This window comes from Ptychodera flava, chromosome 7, assembly GCF_041260155.1.
Source record: "Ptychodera flava strain L36383 chromosome 7, AS_Pfla_20210202, whole genome shotgun sequence".
NCBI lineage: Eukaryota > Metazoa > Hemichordata > Enteropneusta > Ptychoderidae > Ptychodera > Ptychodera flava.
Window position 1 is genome coordinate 41,629,304 of NC_091934.1, and position 25,308 is coordinate 41,654,611.

The following is a 25,308-nucleotide window of genomic DNA, read 5'->3' on the forward strand; positions in this document are numbered from 1 at the left end:
AATGAGGTACAAGATGTGACATCTTAAGGTCTAATATCCTATCAGAATTGGAGGGTATAGAACTTGTGGTTACTGAGTTATGCATATATATGTATAATCAAGGTCAAAGGTCATAAGGTCACGTGACATTATGAAAAAAAATTGTATTGCTAATTAATCCCTATATGCCAAAAATCAGACCTCTAGCTCTATTCCCTTGGCCAGAATTAGATGTGTGCATAATAATGAGTAAAGCGTGTGTTGTCATAAGGTCTCCCACCCTACTAAATATAAAGGACATAGCACTTGTGGTTACGTATTTATCGACATAAACGTATATTTCAGGTCAAAGGTCATCGAGGTCACATGACATTTGGTCAAAAATTTCTATCCTATAGTTATCCCTATATACCAAAAATCAGACATCAAGCTCTATGGGTTTGCTCAGAATTAGATATACGCATAATTAATGAGGTACAGTATGAAGCATCATAAGGTCTCCCATCATACCATATATGAAGGGTGTACCACTTGTGGTTACTGAGTTATGGACAAATATGTATATTTCGGTCAAAGGTCACCGAGGTCATGTGACATTTTGTCAAAAAAATTGTATTGCTAAGTTATCCTATATACCAAAATCAGACCTCTAGCTCTATTGGGTTGCTCAAAATTAGATATGTGCATAATTAATGAGGTACAATATGTGGCGTCATAAAGTGTCCCATCATACCATACATGAAGGTAGTAGCACTTGTGGTTACTGAGTTATGGACAAATATGTATATTTGAGGTCAAAGGTCACCGAGGTCACATGACATTTTGTCAAAAAAATTGTATTGCTAAGTTATCCCTATATACCAAAAATCAGACCTCTAGCTCTATTGGCTCGCTCAAAATTAGATATGTGCATAATTAATGAGGTACAATATGTGCGTCATAAGCTGTCCATCATACCATATATGAAGGGTGTACCACTTGTGGTTACTGAGTTATGGACAAATATCTATATTTCAGGTCAAAGGTCACCAAGGTCACATGACATTTTGTCAAAAAAAATTGTAGTGCTAAGTTATCCCTATATACCAAAAATCAGACCTCTAGCTCTATTGCTCGCTCAAAATTAGATATGCACATAATTAATGAGGTGCAATATGTGGCGTCATAAAGTGTCCCATCATACCATACATGAAGGTAGTAGCACTTGTGGTTACTGAGTTATGGACAAATATGTATATTTGAGGTCAAAGGTCACCAAGGTCACGTGACATTTTGTCAAAATATCTGTGATATCTGCGTGAACGGATGGACTCACGGATGGACATGACCCAAGCCCATAAGCCCCCTGGACTTCATCCGTGGGGACTAAAAACTGTGTCACTGCATCCTTTTTGCAATATGAATATGATGAGAAACTAAATTTTTATTTTCCTTGGCCTTATACATGGGAGTCTATGGACTGCCTTATACATGGGAGTCTATGGAGACTGCCTTATACATGGGAGTCTATGGAGGTGAAAACTTAAAAGTCCTCTAACACGGCCAAATTTGATTGCATTGTGAAACAAATCGACGTGCATCTGTATGGGGTAGGGTACTATCCTTGTGTAAAGTTTGAAAGAATTGACCTGGGCATGTCTGAGATATCTGCGTGAACGGACGGACGCACGGACACACGGACGCACGGACATGACCAAACCTATAAGTCCCCCCGGACGTTGTCCGTGGAGACTAAAAATATACTGTCCTTATCTGCTGCGTCTTTGACCAAATAATGGCATCTTAAAGAAACGTAAAAGGAACAGAAAGTGTCCTTTTACATTTGCTTAACGAATTACAGGTCCTTGTTGAGTGAAATTGTGAGAAAGGACCCACTGACACAAAGCTTGCTTAAAGCCCTAGTAAGTAATGCTAACTTTCGATGATTTTTTTTCATTATTTTTATTTTATATATTAATTGCAACTTCTTTTTCTATTCCCCACAGAATGTTGAAACACCCACTATTTACATGTACCTTGTCAACTTACCATTAAAATGTGCAAAATGCATTTTTATTGTTTACATTTGAATCTTAATCCAGACCGGAAGTCACTTTTCAACAATAACAATGCAGTTTACACCCATATGGGCTGAGTTGACAAGCTGAACACTCACTGTGCATATCAACATTCTTTGGGGATAAAAACAAGAAGTCATGGTTGACATTCCAAATAAAAAAGGTGAAATATATCATCAAAAGATGGCATCACTGAGGCTTTAAATGCATAAATGTGTTAGGAAAAGTTGTGTTAGCAAGGTTTAGCCTGTAATAGGGTAAAAGTTTTGATGTGGTTGACTAATTAAGACTCCATGTTTAATACACATGTAAACAAGTGGCTGTTTGCTTGAACCTCTTGTCAATTTTAAAGCACGTATTATGCTTGGAAACTTTGACACAATCTATGAGGGAGTAACTGTCATGAGTATAGCTAGAAATGCTTTTCTGATAAAGTTCAGACTGCCTAAAAAGATTGCGTTGGTCTTATTTGTTTTTCTTCTCAAAAAGTACAATTACCGTATATAACAAACAGCAATGAGGTAAAGTGAAGACTGTCACAAACAGCTTACAACTTACATTTCATATGGATACTTTAGTGACACCATAGCTTTAAATGACGCAACAAAAAATAATAAGTACTGAAAACTAGTAAGTATCTACATATATTTTCTCCACCACAGAACTGTTCGTGCAGTGCGTTCTCACCCCTGACATGTGCATCAAGTATTTTGTAAATTTGCATCTTCTTTGTGTGTTCTGTAAAGAAATTTGCAATAATAATAATAATAATAATAATAATAATAGTAATAATATACTCACGCCAAACTGCACATCCATTCATGCAAGACATGGTCCGCAAAGCACTCTTCAGTTATTTCAACATAATCGTGTATTACTGATTTTGGGTACATCTGAAACCCGTCATCTCGGTTGCCATACATATGGGTACTGTAAGACAGCTTACATCTGCTGCACTTTAAGGTCACTTTTGAGCCAGGCAATGCTGCTTTCACAGTGAAATAAGTGACACGGGTGGGTTGATGAACAGCAGATAACCCACTCCAACAACTGAGGCAATCAGATGTGGGAGGTGATAAAAATTTGGAATATCCTAAGCTTTCTTTCAAAGACAAATCCGCTAATATGTCATCTAGGGCAATTGTTGTATTTTCCACGAAAGGGCACTGCTCTAATAAATCACAATATTGTTTGATTGCAGCCAACTCAATCCTTACACCAGGGCTGTACTTTTCAAGTGTGGCATTCACTATATTATTTATGAAAACATCTCGTTTTAAAAAAGTTTTGGAAAATTTTCCGGGATATGATTCATGGCAGCTGCCAGTCCACAAACACCTGGAAACGACAACTTTGCTGTCAAAAATGTTGCCAGCACATTTGGATCCAGATGCTTAATTTCTGCCAACAATGGCATATCTTTTAGCTCATCAATACGTCTTTTAGTCCCATCTAAGGTTGATTCGACACGGCTAAAATCAAGACGTTGTTTTTTTACTTTTGGCATGGTGATATTAACCTGTAATAAAAAATAAAATATAAAACATAGGTTACATATATACAACTGTAAATTAAAGCATATTATTGTTTCCTGTAAATTAGGCCCAGTTACATGATGCAACTCAATGAGCATCTGTGATGTCTCATTTATACTTTGTTGTTACAGTGCTTGATAAGGTCTGGTGATGTTACAATAAGAATGCACATATGTAAAGTTAATTAGTCTGTTTACTTTTTTGCATACTTTATTTGTACAATCACCTGGGACAACCTCTAACATAAGAAATATTCCTAAAACAGCCAGCCAAAGGCCCCTGTCCTCACTAATAAATATATCATAATTACATTTCTAATGCAGGTATTCTCAGGTAACTTTGCATAAAAATCAGGAACGGCAATCCCATGAACTTCAAAAGAGTTTAAAACATTGCAAAAAATTACTTGACAAATGGCTCAATGAGTTGCCCCTTGTACATGTACCTAAACATTAAGGGTAGCAAAAGGAAACAATTAATGCATATTCATCCATGTCAACACCTACAGTATATATATATATATATATATATATATATATATATATATATATATATATATATATATATATATATATATATATTATATTATATATATATATATATATATATATATATATATATATATATATATAAAACACGATTGGAAATATTTTGGGTTTATAGGATTTTGAAAAGTTTGTCAAAAATTATTGAAAAATAAGGCACCGGACCATAATTTGTTGCTGCAGAGTAAAGTAAATTTCTTAATTTTGTTCAATCTACTTGGCAACAAAGTTAAGTTAACTGCTTTTTACTAAATCTAGTCAAATTTGCTTTTTTTGCAAATGTAAATACAGTGAAATAAACAAAAATTTTGCAAACTGTACTTATCATATAATTCTGCAGAATGTTTTGAATCTTACAAATTTTGATCCTTTACTTGTTTTTGATATATCACGGTTGTCAAATTGCGATTTTTCGAACAGTTATAACCACTACTTTGTTTGACTGCTGATAGTACATTGTAAACTCTCCTATTTTGCTAAACTGTCATTTTCATTGTGTGGTAGATGTTCAGGAAACTAAGGTATTTCATACTTTTGAAGTTAGTACCTCAATGAGGCAAAGTAAAATGGTTAAAATTGTATTTTTTTATTAATACAAGAAGTTCAAGTAGCTGGTGAAATATTTGTATTAAAAAGGTATTTTGAAATTGAAAAGTTGAAAATGTCTAAAAATTGTACATGACAACACTACCTTATACTTTCAAGGCCACCTTGAACATGACCCTCTATTTTTCAAGGCCACCTTGGACATGACCCTCTATTTTTCAGGGCCACCTTGGACATGACCCTCTATTTTTCAAGGCCACCTTGAACATGACCCTCTATTTTTCAAGGCCACCTTGGACATGACCCTCTATTTTTCAGGGCCACCTTGGACATGACCCTCTATTTTTCAAGGCCACCTTGAACATGACCCTCTATTTTTCAAGGCCACCTTGGACATGACCCTCTATTTTTCAGGGCCACCTTGGACATGACCCTCTATTTTCTCAAATTACCAAAACTTGGGGAATGGACAAAACAATAATGACAATTTCAAAGAAAACAATAGGATCTGTCATTTTGAAATGGTAGAAATCTATTTATTGTGCAAATTTATCAAAAGTGTCGGGTACCCTATAGCTATAAGTTACAATATTACAGATTACCCTTAAAAACATGTGAATTGCAAAAACTGAAAAGTAGATGAGCTTAAATTTACTGAATAAACCAATATTACTACAATATCCTATTATCCCAAAATATTTCCAATCGTGTTTTATATATATATATATATATATATATATATATATATAATATATATATATATATATATATATATATATATATATATATATATATATATATATATATATATATATATATATATATGTATATATATATATATGTGTTATTATATATATATATATATATATATATATATATATATATATATATATATAATATAATATATATATATATATTTATAATTTATATATTATAATTGTTACGTGCAGAGAAAACGAACAAAAGGGTGAACTCAGCAGTCATAATCTGACTGACTTTTCAGAAGAACACCAACGATCAAACAGTTGTTCTTTTGTTCGAGCAAATTCAACATAAGTTTGATCCTTCACCTTCTCACAATCCCTAAATTTCTGACGGTAAGCTTCAGGCACCAATCATAGCCCTTGAGAATTAATTCCTTCACAGAATCATAATTTGAAGCCTGCTCTACTGACAACTGAATGTAAATTTCTCTGGCTTTACCCACCAAAGCACTCTGCAAAAGCATAGACCAGGACTCCTTAGGCCAATTCAGGCTCTGAGCAATTTTCTCAAAATGAAGGAAATATTTATCAACATCCTTTTCTTGGAAAGGGGGAACTAACCTGAAATGCTTAGTGATGTCAAACTTGTCTGAAAGGAAGAATTTTCCTGACTGTCCAAGCTCTAAACGTTTTATTTCTACCTGTAATCGCTGTTTTTCTAATCGCAATTCTTTTTCTCTGTCTTTCTTCCATTTGTAATTTTTCCTGCCTTTCCCTTTCTTCCATTTGTAATTTTTCCTTTTCTAATTCCAATTTCTTAAGCTCCAAATCTGCCTGTCTCTCTTTTTCCATTTGTAATTCTTTCTCTCTCATTTGTAATTCTAGTTTCTTGATCTCCAAATTTGTCTGCATTTCTAATTCTAATTTTCTGAGTTCAGAGGTAGACTCGGGCTCATAATCTTTCAGGGTGGATTCCTCAAATTGGCCTAAATCAACTAGATGTTTTGGCAATACGGTACTGTATTTCCCTCTTGCGCATAGATCTTTTGACTTCTACTTTAAGGAAATTGGCCAGTGTTTATGAGGTTGTCTTTTCTGAGGGAATTAAATGTGTCCTGATCAAGGTCATCCATAAATTCGTCTGGTTTAAATTCCGCCATGATTAATTTCGCTGAGTTCACAGTATACAGTAGTTTTGAAAAGGCTGTCAAAATGTTGTCAAACGGCTCAAAATATTCGTCTCCCGGACGAGCCCCCAATTTGTTACGTGCAGAGAAAACGAACAAAAGGGTGAACTCAGCAGTTTCCGTTTAAACAAAATTTATTACGAAAATAAAACTAATTGCTAAGTTAGGGATAGAGTACAAGCTTTAAAAGTGTACAGACTACTTATCTCAGCTGGGACGGCAAAGCTCCAGTCTCAGAGTTGTAACAGTCAGTCGGATGAATGAACAGTCCTTCGGCTTGCAGGCTTGAAGTTGCACAAAGTCCACAGTATAAATCCAGCGTTGGCAGTGAAGGTCTTGAAAGTCTTGAGAATGACTACTGCTGGAGTTTAGTAACACACAAGAGACACGATCCCAAAAGTCTGACTGGAAGCTGAGCGCGTCCCTTTTATAAAGGCATATAAGAACAATCTAGAACTTTTATTGACATGCTAATTACTGTTCTAAAATTATCTCCCTTACACAACTAATCAACTTTCCAGAACATTCCAAACATGACTAATTGAATCAAGGTTGTGAGGTCATCAAGGGCAGTGACCTTGAGAATGTTCTAGACTAATTGAACTCAGGTCATGATGAGTGTGGGGAAATGACCTACATAACACACCCCCTCTTCAAAAAAAGAAAATTTTTCAAAGAAAAATCTTTCTTTTACAAATGTAATCTTGAAAAGGATTTAAGTACTCAAATTTTGTTTTACTCTAAAGTAAAATTTCTTGAAAGTGAACAACAATAAACTCTAAATACGAGAGAGACAGTCTGCAATTAAATTGTCTCTGCCTTTGATATGTCTAATGTCAAGATTAAACTCCTGTAACATTAAACTCCATCTTAGCAATCTCTGATTTTTGCCTTTAAATTTCTGCAGAAAAACAAGAGGGTTGTGATCAATATAAACCACTATTGGCTGATTTGAAGAAGTAACATAAACTTCAAAATGCTGTAAAGCTAATATCAAAGATAAACACTCTTTTTCAATTGTAGAGTAGTTTCTCTGGGATTTGTTAAATTTGCGTGAAAAATAGCAAACAGGATGATCTATACCATGACTATCCTCTTGCAATAAAACAGCACCAGCAGCCGTATCACTAGCATCCACAGCTAATTTGAATGGCAAAGTGAAATCTGGTGCAGACAACACTGGAGCACTTTGCAGTATGGCTTTAAGTGTATCAAATGCTGTGTTGGCATTGCTCTGACCAAACAAACTTTACTTTCTTTTTAAGTAAGTTAGTCAAAGGCTCAGTAATTGTGGAGAAATTTGGACAGAATTTTCTGTAGTAACCAGCCATACCGAGAAAGCGCATCAGTTGTCGTTTGCAGTTTGGTATGGGAAAACTTGAAATGGCACTGATTTTGGCATCAACAGGTTTTACCTCACCCTGTCCTACAGTATGTCCGAGGTAAGTTACCCTTGCCCAACCAAACTCAGATTTGGCAAGGTTGACAGTCAACATTGCTTTGCTCAGTCTCTCAAAGAACTTCCGCATGAGCTTGATGTGTTCCTCCCAGGTGTCACTATACAGGACGACGTCGTCAACGTAAGCTGCACACCCGTCTAGCCCGGATATGACGTCGTTGATCATCCGTTGGAACGTTGCCGGAGAGTTCTTCATTCCGAATGGCATCACCTTGTACTGGAACAATCCGTCTGGTGTAACAAAGGCGGATATTTCACGAGCACGATCCGTCAGAGGGACTTGCCAAAATCCCTTCAGTAGGTCAAATTTTGTCACATACTTGGCTTTTCCCACTCGGTCGATGCAGTCATCAATCCTCGGGATTGGGAAAGTGTCTGTCTTTGTTAAAGTGTTGACCTTCCTAAAGTCCGTGCACATACGATAACTGTGTCTGATTTGGGAACAAGTATGCACGGCGAACTCCAGTTACTTTTACTGGGTTCAATAAAGTCATTGTCCAGCAGGTATTTGACTTCTTCCTGGAGATATTTCGCTTTTGTTGGATTCAGTCTGTATGGATGTTGTTTTACAGGCTTACTGTCCCCAACATCAACGTCGTGATAGATGACGTTTGTCCTCGTTGGAACATCTTGAAACAGGTGTTTATATTCGTGGAGCAGTTCTTTCACCTGTTGTTGTTGTTCTGGCTGGAGGTGTGCCAACTTTGTAGACTCCAGCTTCTCCAGGATTTCTGAGTTCTGAAGCTTGACCGAGCCCAGCTTTGAGTTTAGAGTATTTTCACTCAAGTCAGTTTCAGTATCACTATCTTCATAATGGTTTGAACTGACTACACTGACAGGCTTTGTTTTAGTAGGATTATCCCTATCCAAATATGGCTTAAGCATATTTATGTGACATAGCTGTTTTTGTTTTCGCCTGTCAGGTGTTATTATGATGTAATTTAAATCACTCAATTTCTTATCAATTAGGTATGGCCCAAAGTAACGAGCATGGAGTGGTTTGCCAGGAATTGGAAGTAGAACAAGAACTTTTTGACCTGGTTCAAACTTCCGTTTTGAGGTGCTTTTATCATATTTGGTTTTCATTGACTGCTGAGATGACTCAAGATTTTCTCTGGCTAATTCACATGCTTTAGAGAGTTTTGTACGAAAATCTGACACATATTGCAAAATATTCAGACAATCATCATCGTCTGATAGGAATTTCTCTTTAACGAGCTTAAGTGGGCCACGGACTGTATGTCCAAATACAAGCTCAAATGGGCTAAAACCAAGAGACTCTGAATTGACTCTCTAACAGCAAAGAGCAGAAAATGAATTCCTTCATCCCACTGCTTCTCTGTGTCAAAACAGTAGGTCCTAATCATGTTTTTCAAAGTTTGATGAAATCGCTCAAGAGCACCCTGACTTTCTGGATGATAGGCGGATGACCTATACTGTTTAATGCCTAGCTGATCCATTACTTGTTGAAAAATACCAGACATAAAGTTGGAGCCTTGATCGGACTGGACACATTTAGGGAGGCCAAATAAAGTGAAAAATTTGACTAAAGCTCTCACTATAGTCTTTGTCTTTATATTTCTCAGTGGTATGGCTTCGGGGAACCGAGTTGATGTACACATTATTGTCAGCATGTACTCATTTCCTGATCTTGTTTTTGGTAGGGGCCCAACACAGTCTATTAGAATCCTACTAAATGGTTCTTGAAATGCAGGAATTGGCTGTAAAGGGGCCTTTGGAATGGTCTGATTCGGCTTTCCTACCATCTGACATGTGTGACAAGTTTTACAGAAATGTGTTACATCCTGCCTGAGATTAGGCCAATAAAAGTGACTGAGAATTTTTGTGATAAGTTTTCCTTACTCCCAAATGACCAGCCCAGGGGTTTCATGGGCCAGGCGCAATATTTCAGCACGATAGGGCTTTGGAACCACAATTTGATGTTTTATAGCCCAGTCGTCATCAACCAAAACATCTGGAGGTCTCCATTTACGCATGAGAATACCAGATTTTGTATAATAGGAAACAGAGCTATCTGAAGTTTTACCTTCATCATCTACCCTGTCAAACAAACACAAAATATCTGGGTCTTTGTGTTGTTCTGCAATGAGATTTGATCTAGAAAATGTCTGACTTTGGTCAGCAGAAGTTTTACTGGAAGTTTCAAATCCACGAGGGATAACGGAATGCTCCGTGTCAAACACCTGACTGAGAAAGGTGTCATTTAAGTCAACATCTGTGACATTATTTTTGAGAGTATTTTGATTCTCGGAAGTTTTCTTTGACATGGCTCGAGTAATGGCACATGAATGGAAATAAATCGGGTATCTCTTGTTCAATTGGCTCAGGATCCTGATCTAAACTAGGATTATCAGTCACAAGTGGATTAGTAATGACCTTGTCCCCGGCAAGGTCGTTTCCAAGAAGAAGGTGAATCCCTTCAAAAGGCAAAAAAGGCCTAATACCTAAAGTCACAGGTCCAGAAACAAAGTCCGAAGACAAATAGACATTATGGAGAGGAACAGGAATGTAGTCATTACAATCTACCCCCTTAATAAGAACTTTAGAACCTGAAAATGACTTTTCAGAAAACGGCAGGGTATCTGCCAACAAAAGAGACTGGGAAGCCCCGGTATCTCTTAAAATTTTGACAGGGGTAGCGGAAGAGAAATCACTAGAAAGTGATATAAAACCATCATGAATAAATGGTTCGAAAATACCCATAATGCTATCTTGAGAAGAATTGACCTTGACCTCATTAATTGGGGATAAGAGGGGTTTAACCTCAGAAAATGTGTTGCACACATTATTAGACTCTAATCGAGTTGATGAAGAAATAAAGCCAGTTGGCTTAGATCCCTTTGACCACTTTGATCTTCACGTTTTCTTTTCAATTTGAAACACTCTGACATTAAATGGCCGTCTTTCTTACAATAATTACAAGAAAGTGTACCGAACTGTTTGTCAGAAGGAGATTGAGACTTGGAGATTGAGACTTGGGATCTGATGATGTGGGAGTGTTACTTGAACTCTGTGAACTGTTGTCATTTGATTTTCTACTGTCCTTTGAAAAATTCTTGGATGAAAAGGAGGAGTTAAATTTACCTGCATTGTTTCTGTAGGAAAAGGACTGGGATGGTTTGCTGAGAAATGAAGATTTGTGGGTCAATGAATAATCATCGGCCAAACGTGCAGCAACCTCTAATGTATCTGCCTTTTGTTCATTGATAAACGTCTTGATGTCACTCCGGATGCACCTTTTAAATTCCTCAATCAAAACAAGTTGTCGTAATTTGTCATAATTCTGACTGACCTTTTCAGAAGAACACCAACGATCAAACAGTTGTTCTTTTGTTCGAGCAATTCAACATAAGTTTGATCCTTCACCTTCTCACAATCCCTAAATTTCTGACGGTAAGCTTCAGGCACCAACTCATAGCCCTTGAGAATTAATTCCTTCACAGAATCATAATCTGAAGCCTGCTCTACTGACAACTGAATGTAAATTTCTCTGGCTTTACCCACCAAAGCACTCTGCAAAAGCATAGACCAGGACTCCTTAGGCCAATTCAGGCTCTGAGCAATTTTCTCAAAATGGAGGAAATATTTATCAACATCCTTTTCTTGGAAAGGGGGAACTAACCTGAAATGCTTAGTGATGTCAAACTTGTCTGAAAGGAAGAATTTTCCTGACTGTCCAAGCTCTAAACGTTTTATTTCTACCTGTAATCGCTGTTTTTCTAATCGCAATTCTTTCTCTCTCTGTCTTTCTTCCATTTGTAATTTTTCCTGCCTTTCCCTTTCTTCCATTTGTAATTTTTCCTTTTCTAATTCCAATTTCTTAAGCTCCAAATCTGCCTGTCTCTCTTTTTCCATTTGTAATTCTTTCTCTCTCATTTGTAATTCTAGTTTCTTGATCTCCAAATTTGTCTGCATTTCTAATTCTAATTTTCTGAGTTCAGAGGTAGACTCGGGCTCATAATCTTTCAGGGTGGATTCCTCAAATTGGCCTAAATCAACTAGATGTTTGGCAATACGGTACTGTATTTCCCTCTTGCGCATAGATCTTTTGACTTCTACTTTAAGGAAATTGCCAGTGTTATGAGGTTGTCTTTTCTGAGGGAATTAAATGTGTCCTGATCAAGGTCATCCATAAATTCGTCTGGTTTAAATTCCGCCATGATTAAATTTCGCTGAGTTCACAGTATACAGTAGTTTTGAAAGGCTGTCAAAATGTTGTCAAACGGCTCAAAATATTCGTCTCCCGGACGAGCCCCCAATTTGTTACGTGCAGAGAAAACGAACAAAAGGGTGAACTCAGCAGTTTCCGTTTAAACAAAATTTATTACGAAAATAAAACTAATTGCTAAGTTAGGGATAGAATACAAGCTTTAAAGTGTACAGACTACTTATCTCAGCTGGGACGGCAAAGCTCCAGTCTCAGAGTTGTAACAGTCAGTCGGATGAATGAACAGTCCTTCGGCTTGCAGGCTTGTAGTTGCACAAAGTCCAAAGTATAAATCCAGCGTTGGCAGTGAAGGTCTTGGAAAGTCTTGAGAATGACTACTGCTGGAGTTTAGTAACACACAAGAGACACGATCCCAAAAGTCTGACTGGAAGCTGAGCGCGTCCCTTTTATAAAGGCATATAAGAACAATCTAGAACTTTTATTGACATGCTAATTACTGTTCTAAAATTATCTCCCTTACACAACTAATCAACTTTCCAGAACATTCCAAACATGACTAATTGAATTCAAGGTTGTTAGGTCATCAAGGGCAGTGACCTTGAGAATGTTCTAGACTAATTGAACTCAGGTCACGAGTGTGGGGGAAATGACCTACATAACAATATATATATCAGGACTGTGGGTTTGGCGGGAATGGGACTGTTTATATTGTGTTGCAGGTGAGTAAGCATTTTCAAATAAGCGGTTGAGGCCAATGGCAGGTCAGTTATTAATGAGGAGGAATTTGCTGCGGTGTCTGCATGTTGAGAGGAATTCTGCTCGTTTGTTGCTGTCTGAGTGAATTATATGGAGTTGCATGCTCACATCCAACACAATATAAACAGTCCCATTCCCGCCAAATCCTCACTCATGATGATTGCTTAGCGCATGAAACAGCCTGTAGAGTGACAACTACAAGTTCTTAGATTCTCAGTATTACCGCCCTGCAGAAATGCATTGAGCACTATACTGTGGGTTTGGCGGGAATGGGACTGTTTATATTGTGTTGCAGGTGAGTAAGCATATTCAAATAAGCGGTTGCGGCCAATGGCAGGTCAGTTATTAATGAGGAGGAATTTGCTGCGGTGTCTGCATGTTGAGAGGAATTCTGCTCGTTTGTTGAGGGTTGATTTGCTGTCTGAGTGAATTATATGGAGTTGCATGCTCACATCCAACACAATATAAACAGTCCCATTCCCGCTAAATCCTCACTCATGATGATTGCTTAGCGCATGAAACAGCCTGTAGAGTGACAACTACAAGTTCTTAGATTCTCAGTATTACCGCCCTGCAGAAATGCATTGAGCACTATACTTTGCCTGCAAATCCATTTGTCGTATATATATATATATATATATATATATATATATATATATATATATATATATATATATATTATACATAGAGGTAAAGATACATGTATGTTCATGATATGTATGCCTCTCGTAACAAAGATACATGTATATTCATGATATGTATGCCTCTCGTATAGGCTGCATTCACAAACAATGCTGAAAGAGGGAAGGCAATAAAAAAATTCAGATATTGTTTGCAAATGCCCCTATTAAAATTACAGTGCAATCAAGTCTACACTTCAGACTTGCAATAATTTAAAATCTCCCTCAAAGGGATGAAACAAAAATTTGAGAGGGTTGCAATTGTTTTGTGCAAACATTTTTTGAAGGTTCATGAAATTTCACGCATGCCTTTTGGAAGGATCACAATTTTTTTCGCAAATATAAGAATGCAAAATGTGCTTTGTCCATAAATATCACTCATATTATAATACATGGGACTCTATTGGGCAAACTTACATTTTTTCCAAAACAATGAGATATATATTTTTCTCTACATTTACATGTACAGTACGTGATAATTAATCTAAATGTACTTTACTTGAAATTGAAGGTAAAAGTGAATGTGTGTACAGATTTGATTTTTGGAGTTCACTGATGTTTATTCACTATACATTAAATCTATGAGAAAACTCTAAAGCAAACTTCTCAAATGATAATTGATATTGTGCTTGATTAGAACAGCAAGGTTACAAGTGCATGATGGCATTTCACCAAAATGGTTGACTCACTGTACATTGAAGTCCATGAGATAACTATGAATAATTTTTTTACAATACTAAACTAACTACATCTGTGCTTTTATAGATGTTTGACAATTGATAACAATGCACTTGATTCAAATAGGGTGTTTGAAATTGCAGCTGTTTACAACAAAATATGATAATTGATATTGGAATTTTATCCAAAATTATATTTTCACTTATAATGGCAGTCTACAGGTGAACTACAGTTATTATACATGTACTGACAAAACTTGCTCTCTATCTCTAATGTAAAGTAGATATGTCATTATGTATACATGTTAGTGTTGTTAAATATTGGCTTCTTAAGATGGGGCACCGGTATCTTTTCCCTAGTGATATTAGCATAAAATTTGCATAATCTTGTTAGTAACGTGAGTCCAAAGTTCACGTTAAACGCGAGACTTGCCTACTGCGCTTGCGTACACAGATGTAAACATAACCTTACTTGACCGAAATTGTACAGGCCGGTAGTTGACGATCGGTGTGTAACTTTTTGTCAAAAGTGAAATTTTCCACGAAATTTTGGAGAGATTTTGATACAAATGCCCCGAAAACCCAAAAGACAACGTGTGGCTGTTGCTGCCAGTCATGTACGTTGGAGTGAGCAGCACAAGATACCGGGATCGGGAGATGCCGACTTCGGGACTTTTACTTCCGCATCGGAAAGTGGTAAGTGTCGCCCGATGCTTCGTTTCTTTTCGTGTGAGGAAGTTCATTGTGTTGTCATTCTTCGGAATGAGGGAAGTACACTGTTGTGATGTTTTCAATGTTCCATGTGGAGTACAAACATCGATAGTATAGTGATTCACTGCACCAATGATGCGATCTGATGTCTATGGGGCTTCGTTAGCTGCAGTCGTAGCTCTCGTATGTTTTTTCCCGGGGGAGTATGAGTTGCCACGGAAAAAGATCTCATTTTTCCGTTGCAACCCGTACTCGCCGGGAGAAAAAACCTACAAGAGCTGCGACTGCAGCTAGGGCTTCGTTACTTTGACACTTAATTACACCCATCGCATTAGTTGAGACTAAACTTTCTCGTCATTTCCCATTCTCTCTAGCTCTTGTACCAGACGGACTGGAAGTCAGTGCAGAGTCTTCTACTGAAGGCCCCAAATAGATCCATCTAATAATTCTACTACAAATTTTACCATATCTCCTATTAGCCAATCAAACAAATCCCAATTGCATTACAATCAGATAAAATATCACTTCACGAAAAATCAAATCAATATATTTCCCAAGAAGAATTTTCTTTTCCGTCATCATTAATAAATTCATCTCTTTCAACTCAATCATCTCACAATCCTATCCTTACAACATCAGAAACTATTATTAATTTTGTGGAGCAAACAAACTGTGGAAAATGTCGAGAGGGAAAATTGTGTCATGCAATTGAAAAAAATGTTCTGAGATTTAATTGTAATGTTTGTTTTAATCAGATGGAATTGGTCAATGATAAAAAAATTAAGGGGGTGACAAGACCAAGAAACTGGCTGCCCACATACACTGTCATGTCATTTTTAATGTCTGGTCAGTATCACAAAGATTACAGTGATGTGATGGATCTGCTGGGGTTGCCCAAAGTAGCAGAGTCCACATTTGAGACGGATGTAAACTGCACTATGTGACTGGTCTTGCAGTGAGGTGCAGCGTATGGTAAAAGAGCGGGGTGATGAGCACAACTGGGAGGCAGTGGCAGACGGTTTCTATGGAAGCAGAAGAAATGCTAATAATAGTTCATTCACCCTACATGATCTGAAGAGTGGGAAGATCGCCTTCAGAGCTCACCGAACCAAACTTGGCCAGGGACACAATTGGGAGGGAACAAGTGCTGGGGCTGAGGGAGACATGTTTAGTGAAATCTGTCACAGTGTCAAAGCTTCAGGTATCACCATCAGTCGGTTGATTGCAGACAAAGATGCAGCTCTCGGCAATATATTGGTGGAGTTGTTCCCTGAAGCTGAAGTCACTTACTGCAGCAATCATGTGCAGAAAACTCTCTATGGTGAATTGGCAAACTTGTCACAAGTGAAATGTAAGGTAATATTGGGTTCCTTTGGAAGGAAGTTGGAAACTTTTACGTTTGGAAAGTATGTGGATGATAGAAGCAAAACTAATATTCCTTGGTTAAACTTAATATTTTATTACACCAACACAAATTTTATGATGGTTACATTAAAATTCACTAGGAATTATCTGCTTCTGTTGCAATACAGCAAAGTTGATGTGAGCTTACAGAATCAACCAAATTACATGTATATGTGAAATGTACAACTAGCGATATGTTATGAATTTACAGCAGTGATGTGTCAATCAAAACAGTAGATTAAGACTACTCTGTTTATTTTATTCATCATATTGTGGATATCTGCATGGGTGCCACTACTCCATAAATTATGAAACCATATTTTGAAGTTATTGTGAGTATTATATCCATATTGAATAGTCAGTCATTGTATATGGTGTATAATAAGGTATTGTGGTATATGGCTTTGTGAAATACTATAAAAAATATCTTTTGTTACAAATTTTCTTGTTCAACAGTGCAATACCAAGTGCAAACGCTTTACAGCAAAAGTGTTGGATGCATTCAAGGAGTCATTCAATCACTTTGTTAATTCGGAAGACATCCTGAAAGCAGAAAATCCTCTCAAGGAATTTGCCGAGGCAGTGATGAATTTTCCACGACATTACTCTGATGATCATTCTTCAGAATGGTGCAGATTTCATCCAAAGGTGTGTATCATTGTCAGGGCATTCATACACCTGTAATATAAAGAAGCAAGTGTCATAGCTATTATTAATAATATAATGATGAAAAATGTCTTCTTCCACTCTCCATGACAAAATTTTGTACTTCTACAATGGAAATGTGTCTAATTTACATTTTTTAATTTTTTTTAAATGTTAAAATTATTTTCAGAAGAAAGATGGTAAGCCTTACAGCACTACAAACTTGGTGAATTGTCCAGAACAGTTAAAGAAATTCACAGACATCATGCAGAAAGTAGCTAACAAGCCAGAAGAATATATCAATCCTGCTGGTAAATTCACAACAAATGTTGCTGAGGCCTTCCACTCCCTGGCACTAAAATACAGAGACAAAAGGATTTACCTAGGTCACAAACACTACTGTATGAAGACGGATATGGCAATCTTGTACAAGGTAAAATTGGAAAATAACATCATTAATAATACACTTCAATGTGACATGTGACAAAATCATAGTTTAGCATGTTGAGTGTTTTTTATTGTTTTATTCCTTACATTTTATTCCTTACCATTACATCTATTGATTTGCTATGAGGGTAACAGTATATGGCTGTCTACCCAAGGGATTGTGAGTCGCCCATATTAATCTGTTTCTCACAGGTGAAGGCTGAGGGGAAACAGATCATTTTGGAGTGACTCACAAAAGGAGATATTCATCATGCTGTTACTTGAATAAGTACAGTAAATATTTTATTTGTAATGCATCTCACAGAGTTCATCATTTAGGTATGTTGAATCATTATCATACACAAGTGACAATGATTTGACAAACCATAGCACAGAAAATAGACCAATTGTGTTTCAGATATGAATTAAAACTAAAGACATAAATATTTTACTTACCTAGAATATTGGACCAATTTGGAAACTGCTGCTGTTCCTTTACTTAGAAGTTGATGTTCCTGAAACAGCAGTTAGAGCAGTGTTAGAGCAGCAAAGACAGTGGCGACTGAAGAAAGCAGAGAATGAAAATCAGGAAGTCATCAAGAAAAGGTATACTGTATCTTTATGGCACCTTTCTACATTTGTATAATTAGTAGTTTGTCACAATGACATCAAATGTTTGCATTCTACATTGATTTTATTGAGGAATTCATAGGTTCACTACCCACTAAGCCCTCAAATCATACTCTCACACAAAGAGTATTACTAAAGCATTGTGTGCGTCAAGTATCTCTGGCGATCACATGCATCATCAATTCTTCACTGAATTCTGGTGAATTTCAAAATCCATGAAAATCAGGGATTGCACACACGCTCATTATTAAGGAAATCAACCCTTAACAAAAATGTTTTAAAAAATAATAGAGCAGTGTCAAATGTAACGTGAAGTTGATGCAGAAGTAGGTATTAACTCAAATTAATTTATATCTGTGCAATGACAGTCTGGCTGCACTGTTTGCTTTTCTACTTATGAGTCTCATACATTTTAGCAGTCTATAGTTAACACAGCATTTTATTGAGATAGGGCATTTTCTACAAGTGCTCCAGGTGATATACAATGTACCTACAGTCTTTTTTCTATTAGAATTATTAGATTTGTGAATTGCATCTCTCAAACACAGAGCTGCACAAAAGAAGAGCAGGAAGCGTCGCTTGCGGCATGAGAAGACTAGAATGGACAGTATTAGAGCCACTGGTGTGACAACTGTTCAATATGTAGGCAAAAGTATGGCTGTTGATCAGAGTGACAGCAGTGATGAGGATGAGACTGTCATCACTGAAGACAACATGGCTTCAGCAACACCTACTGTCACAACCACTCCATCTAGCACAGTTGCTACCACCAATGCCAGTACTCAAGCTGCAGCAACTTCATCTACCTATGGTACTGGGACTGAAGCTGGAATCGAACAAATACCCTCTATGCAATCAAGGATATTTATTATCTTTGATTTAGAGGGTACTGGTGGAAACACACACAGAGATAGTATCATAGAGATTGGTGCCAGTGCATACATACCCCACAGAATCCAGCATCTGGAAACTCCTCTTGAGTTTTCAACTCTTGTTAAGACTTCTGCAAAGATAAAATCAATAGGTTAGTATAGAGTATTAAAATAACAAAGTTCAAACACAACTGAAAGTTAATTCAAAAAACAGCTTGGTATCCTGGGCTTTTCCTTTTCTGTTCCTTTTTTCTGGGCAATTTAAATCACAATATTAATGTTTTCTACTATTATTATATTATGCATGATTATGAAATGGGTTTGATTATTTTCACAGGAATAAATATTATATTTCAAATGTTCCCTTTTCAGTTGCAATGAAGACAGGTATTTCCCAGGGAATGTTACAGGGCAAATCAAAACTATCCACAGCACTACCATCCTTCTTAGATTGGGTAGCCACCCTTGTACAGGATGTAGAGGAAAAACTACCACGCACATTTATCCAGGCAAGTACACTCAAATAATATCACAAAGTTTTACAAACAAATTAAACTATTGATCAAAAGAAAAAACAATAAAAATCATTTTTTTTTGTTTCTTGTATTGGGCATATTGCTAATCACAACTCAATTATTGTAGTTTGAATGAAAAATTTCTATTAATGGGACCTGTAAGATTGATTAGATTTCAGTAATGAATGAATAAGCCTATGTCCATGTTGGGTATTAAAGGCATAAAATTGCTTATTTTTGTCATTATTTGTGTTGTTTAAGTTTCTTGTGGAATATTATCTATATTGTTCTGCTTATGGAAATGGGCTCGATCGCTGGTTCCCACAGCTCAACTCACACTCTATACACAGACGAAATGCATGATTACTTTCAACATTTAAATTTTGGTATGTACCAAAAATACCGTCAATGAAGCTGTACCTTCTCTAATGTGTGGCCAGGTCAGGTAATTGGTTGTTGGCATGGAGTTGTTGGTAAATAGTTGATGATGTAGGGGCGTGAGGTGGGATATGGACCCAAAGAACCCAAAACATGATTAAATACATCAATCAAAAAAATTCTAAGCTACAGTATAAACTGCCTAAAGATAGTTCAATGTGGAAAAAAGTTAAATAATTCAGAAATAAGAATTAACAGTCCAAAATAGTAATGAGTCACTTCCTTACTGACCTGAGTGCATGTGAAATACACAACCTGGCATCTGTAAATTAAATGTATACCAAGTGATCATTTCCAGTCACTTTTAACTGTTTTTAATGGATTTTCCAAAGAGTCCTGTGGAAATGATGAAAAACGCTTATCTGGTCTTGTGTTTGTATAACCTCATGGCTGATAATTGTCATAGTATTGAAAAAAAATTGAAAGTGAAGAAATTACTTTTTTTAATAGGCATGTTTTTCCTTGAAATACATGACCGTGTAAAGAATATATGCTAAAAGTGTTTAAGAGTAAATTTCTTTTCAAAAAATAATTTAATTGTGACCAAAGGATTTTTATTCTTTGAGTTTACAAATTCAAACATTGCAATTTGTTCAATCATCTTGTGCAGTGCAAAAATTTATAAAATACCGTCAATGACGCTGTACCTTCTCTAATGTGTGGCCAGGTCAGGTAATTGGTTGTTGGCATGCAGTTGTTGGTAAATAGTTGATGATGTAGGGGCATGAGGTGGGGTGTGGACCCAAAGAACCCAAATAAAGAGATGATTAAATATATCATCAAAAAAATTCTAAGCTACAGTATAAACTGCCTAAAGATAGTTCAATGTGAAAAAAGTTAAATAATTCAGAAATAAGAATTAACAGTCCAAAATAGTAATGACGCACTTCCTTACTGACCTGAGTGCATGTGAAATACACAACCTGGCATCTATAAATTAAATGTGCTGTATACCAAGTGATCATTTTAAGTCACTTTTAACTGTTTTAAATGGATTTTCCAAAGAGTCCTGTGGAAATGATGAAAAACGCTTATCTGGTATTGTGTTTGTAAAGCGTCATGGCTGATAATTGTCATAGTATTGAAAAAAAATTGAAAGTGAAGAAATTACTGTTTTTGATAGGCATATTTCCTTGAAATACATGACCGTGTAAAGAATATATGCTAAAAGTGTTTAAGAGTAAATTTCTTTTCAAAAAATAATTTAATTTGTGACCAAAGGATTTTATTCTTTGAGTTTACAAATTCAAACATTGCAATTTGTTCAATCATCTTGTGCAGTGCAAAAATTAATAAAATGACTGAAAAATAAAAAAAATTGGCAGAATTACAGTCTTTGTGATGTAAAATTATGGGTTGACATCACGATAATTGTTAATCTGTTTGAAGTACTACTATACTATAATTTAAATTAAAAGGAAAAGTTCATGCAGAAACGGTAACATATATTGTCAGCAATGTAGTGTTAATTTTGACTTTACATCAAAATATGCCTTTGCTGGATACCAAATATATAGGGCGAAATATTAAATCAGCCATGTTCAGCAAAATCCACACAACAGCATTGATCCTTTTCTAATTTGATTTGATTTGCTTATGTTATCCTTGTATGACAGTCAGTACAATATGGAACTTGAACACAACACAGTGAATAAGTATGCTGTAAATGAAATGGTGTGGCTGCATCCACATGCAGCAATAGGAGTGTCTTTGTCTCTCACCCCTCATTTCCAACCTGTCCCATCCCTGAAAAAATAGTTTGGTCTTATATTTATAATGTTAATAATTTCTGTATTTGTTAAAATGTGCGCATCTCAAAAACTTTTGATCATAAACATTTTCATTTTTTATAGCTGACCAGTCAGTCAACCTGTTTATTTTGAATATTTGCGCATTTTTCCTCAGTTTTTGACATTTTCAGAATACCCTCTTATTCAATTTGTCATTTTCTAAAAGTTAAAATGCTCCTGTGTGTGGTCAAGCTTTCCACAAGCATCAAATGTGGTACTTCATATAGGAAGGTCTGCCTCTAGAGGGCGGGCATCATGAACAGTGTTTGTTTAGTGACTATATTTCCTCCACATAAATTTCTGATTGTACTGTAAACATTGAACATGGCCGACGTCCGATTTTCCTGTCTAAAACTTTCACTCATTTTCGTTCATATGACTCTGAAACTCCAGGAAACGATTGGGAAGAAAGAGTTATCTTGAAATATTGAGATACTCGCCGATATTTTGCAAAATTAAATGAGAAAAAATGCAAGGAAACTGCCGACTGGCTAACATCTGCAGATTATGCAACAGGCCCATGATCACGTGAGGCCATGAGGGGATATCCACGCAACTCAGTACCAAACACTAGCGTGCACACGTACACAGAGTGAGCAAACACAAAGTGAGTACCCCTAACGTCAGCTCAGTAGTCTGTAATAGATTGTAGTCAACTAAGAAACCTTGGAGAAAGGCTTAACACTGGCTATGCTGCTAAGTCCCATTTGATTTTTGTCACAGCTCAAAATCGTCTCCTACACCTCAACCTGAACCATGAACACCCCACCAGTTTATGATATGACCCATCACAATGGCATGACGTCAACGGATCTTGACAGACGGAAGTATTAACAGACGGAAGTAGTTGACACCAGCATACTGGTTTTCAATTCTAATACCTTCTCTGTCTATAAATAGACACGAGAAGGTAAAAATGACTGAAAAACAAAAAAAATTGGCAGAATTACAGTCTTTGTGATGTAAAATTATGGGTTGACATCACGATAACTGTTAATCTGTTTGAAGTACTAATATACTATAATTTAAAAAAGAAAATTCATGCAGAAACGGTAAAATATATTGTCAGCAATGTAGTGTTAATTTTGACTTTACATCAAAATATGCCTTTGCTGGATACCAAATATATAGGGCGAAATATCAGCCATGTTCAGCAAAATCCACACAACAGCATTGATCCTTTTCTAATTTGATTTGATTTGCTTATGTTATCCTTGTATGACAGTCAGTACAATATGGAACTTGAACACAACACAGTGAATAAGTATGCTGTAAATGAAATGGTGTGGCTGCATCCACATGCAGCAATAGGAGTGCCTTTGTCTCTCACCCCTCATTTCCAACCGCTCCCATCCCTGAAAAAATAGTTTGGTCTTATATTTATAATGTTAATAATTTCTGTATTTGTTAAAATGTGCGCATCTCAAAAACTTTTGATCATAAACATTTTCATTGTTTTTTATAGCTGACCAATCAGTTAACCTGTTTATTTTGAATATTTGCGCATTTTTCCTCAGTATTTGACATTTTCTGAATACCTTCTTATTCAATTTGTCATTTTCTAAAAGTTTAAATGCTCCATTGTGTGGTCAAGCTTTCCACAAGCATCAAATGTGGTACTTCATATAGGAGGGTCTGCCTCTAGAGGGCGGGCATCATGAACATCCTGTGTTTGTTGGTTAATTCCTCCACGTAAACTTCTGATTGTACTGTAAACATTGAACATGGCCGACGTCCGATTTTCCTGTCTAAAACTTTCACTCATTTTCGTTCATATGACTCTGAAACTCCAGGAAACGATTGGGAAGAAAGGGTTATCTTGAAATATTGAGGTACTCGCCGATATTTTGCAAAATTAAATGAGAAAAAATGCAAGGAAAATGCCGACAGGCTTACACAATGACAGTTTTCAGACTTGGAGGCATATGATAATCTCTGCAGATTATGCAACAGGCCCAGATCACATGAGGCCATGAGGGGATATCCACGCAACTCTGTACCAAACACTAGCGCTCACAGAGTGAGCAAACACAAAGTGAGTACCCCTAACGTCAGCTCAGTAGTCTGTAATAGATTGTAGTCAACTAAGAAACCTTGGAGAAAGGCTTAACACTGTGGCTATGCCGCTAAGTCCCTTTTGATTTTTGTCATAGCTCAAAATCGTTCTCCCACACCTCAACCTGAGCCATGAACACCCCCACCACTTTATGATATGACCCATCACAATGGCATGACGTCAACGGATCTTGACAGACGGAAGTCTTGACAGACGGAAGTTCTTGACAGCAGCATATTGGTTTTCACTCTAATACCTTCTCTGTCTATAAATAGACACGAGAAGGTAAAAATTGTTCTAAAGAAGAATTCATGTGAACTTTAACAACCAGTGATTAAGCATTATTTAGTGAGCAGAACAACATTGATACATTACAAAACTAAAATAACCAAAATAATGTCAAAAATAGTGACTTTATCCCTTTAATAATGATGAACAGACTGTTGCTTGGAGATTACCTTGAATGGATGCTGGGTGCCTGGTGATTAGGTCTGCACTATGTGTTCACTGTCATACTTGTTAAAGGTCTGGTGAAATGGTCCCGTTCGTGTGACTGAATATCTTCCAGGGGGTCAATACTATTACACTCGCAACAGAATTGCAACCTAAAAGTACGCGCAAGTGTTAATTTTTTTTGATATTTCTATGCCCGGCTTTCATGGGGTCATTTTGCGACACTCAGGTCACTCCCATAGCGGAGATAATGGTTGGCCGTCTGTGACGTCACAGGTGTTCATTTACATCGAATAGCGGTCCAACGCCGCCTTATCTCTGCAAGGTATCCGCTAACAAAACAGTGTTCGCCCTGCCCATTCGCCAAGTTCGCTAATGCGAATTGAAATCCGAAGTGGCGAAAAAAAATCGATCCTCATTCGCCACAGCGGCGAAACTGATTTTTGTTTAAAAAATATGGTAAAATAAAGAAAAAAAAGTGGGTTTTTTAGTCTTTTGTTTAATCTGCGCTTCTCTCTCGGCGATTCGCAAAAACTGTGTCTACTTCCGTATTATTGCGTTCTTTCCGTTGTACGTATTTGCAATAGAGCCAAGTCTCGCGAGAGATTTGACTTCCTTTAGTCTAGTGTACAGCATGCATAAATGGCTCTCGCTAGAATTGAAACTTGGACACACGCAATCGAGCCCTCGCGATAAATTTGACGTCATTTCGTCTAGTGTACAGCAGGCATAGAAACGCTCGCTCGCGAGAATTGAAACTTTTGCTGTACATAGCAGACATACGCATTTTAATCGAGGCAACAAGGTTCGGTGTTGCAGTTGATTTACATTGCGGTCTAGATGTTCTGTGTTGTGCATTTTAATCACGGTCTTAAACATTCCATGTTGCGGTCGATTTGCATCGCGGCCCTCGTGGTCCGTATTCCCCGTTGTTCTTCAATTTAATTGCCGTCCCAACGACGCGTTCCGTGTTGCTGTCGATTTGTATCAAGGACTCTACCTCCATGATTTGTATCGCGATCTCTACGTTCCGTGTTGTTGTTCGTTTAATCAG

General features: G+C 36.7%; 2 protein-coding genes across 2 annotated transcripts in view; one reads left to right on the forward strand and one right to left on the reverse strand.

The window, feature by feature from the left end:
* LOC139137587 (uncharacterized) overlaps positions 1–25,308 on the reverse strand; it is a 47,989-nt gene that overhangs the window by 11,047 nt on the left and 11,634 nt on the right. The window contains exon 2 of the mRNA XM_070705768.1: positions 2,838–3,555. The gene's annotated coding sequence lies outside the window, so the exon portion shown is untranslated. The remainder of the gene's footprint in view (positions 1–2,837; positions 3,556–25,308) is intronic.
* On the forward strand, positions 15,966–19,529 carry LOC139136510 (uncharacterized). Its single transcript, XM_070704235.1, has 6 exons — positions 15,966–16,381; positions 16,886–17,077; positions 17,265–17,507; positions 17,961–18,106; positions 18,679–19,154; positions 19,375–19,529. Exons 1-6 carry the CDS (start codon positions 15,995–15,997, stop codon positions 19,527–19,529), a joined length of 1,599 nt encoding a protein of 532 aa, XP_070560336.1. The 5' UTR covers positions 15,966–15,994.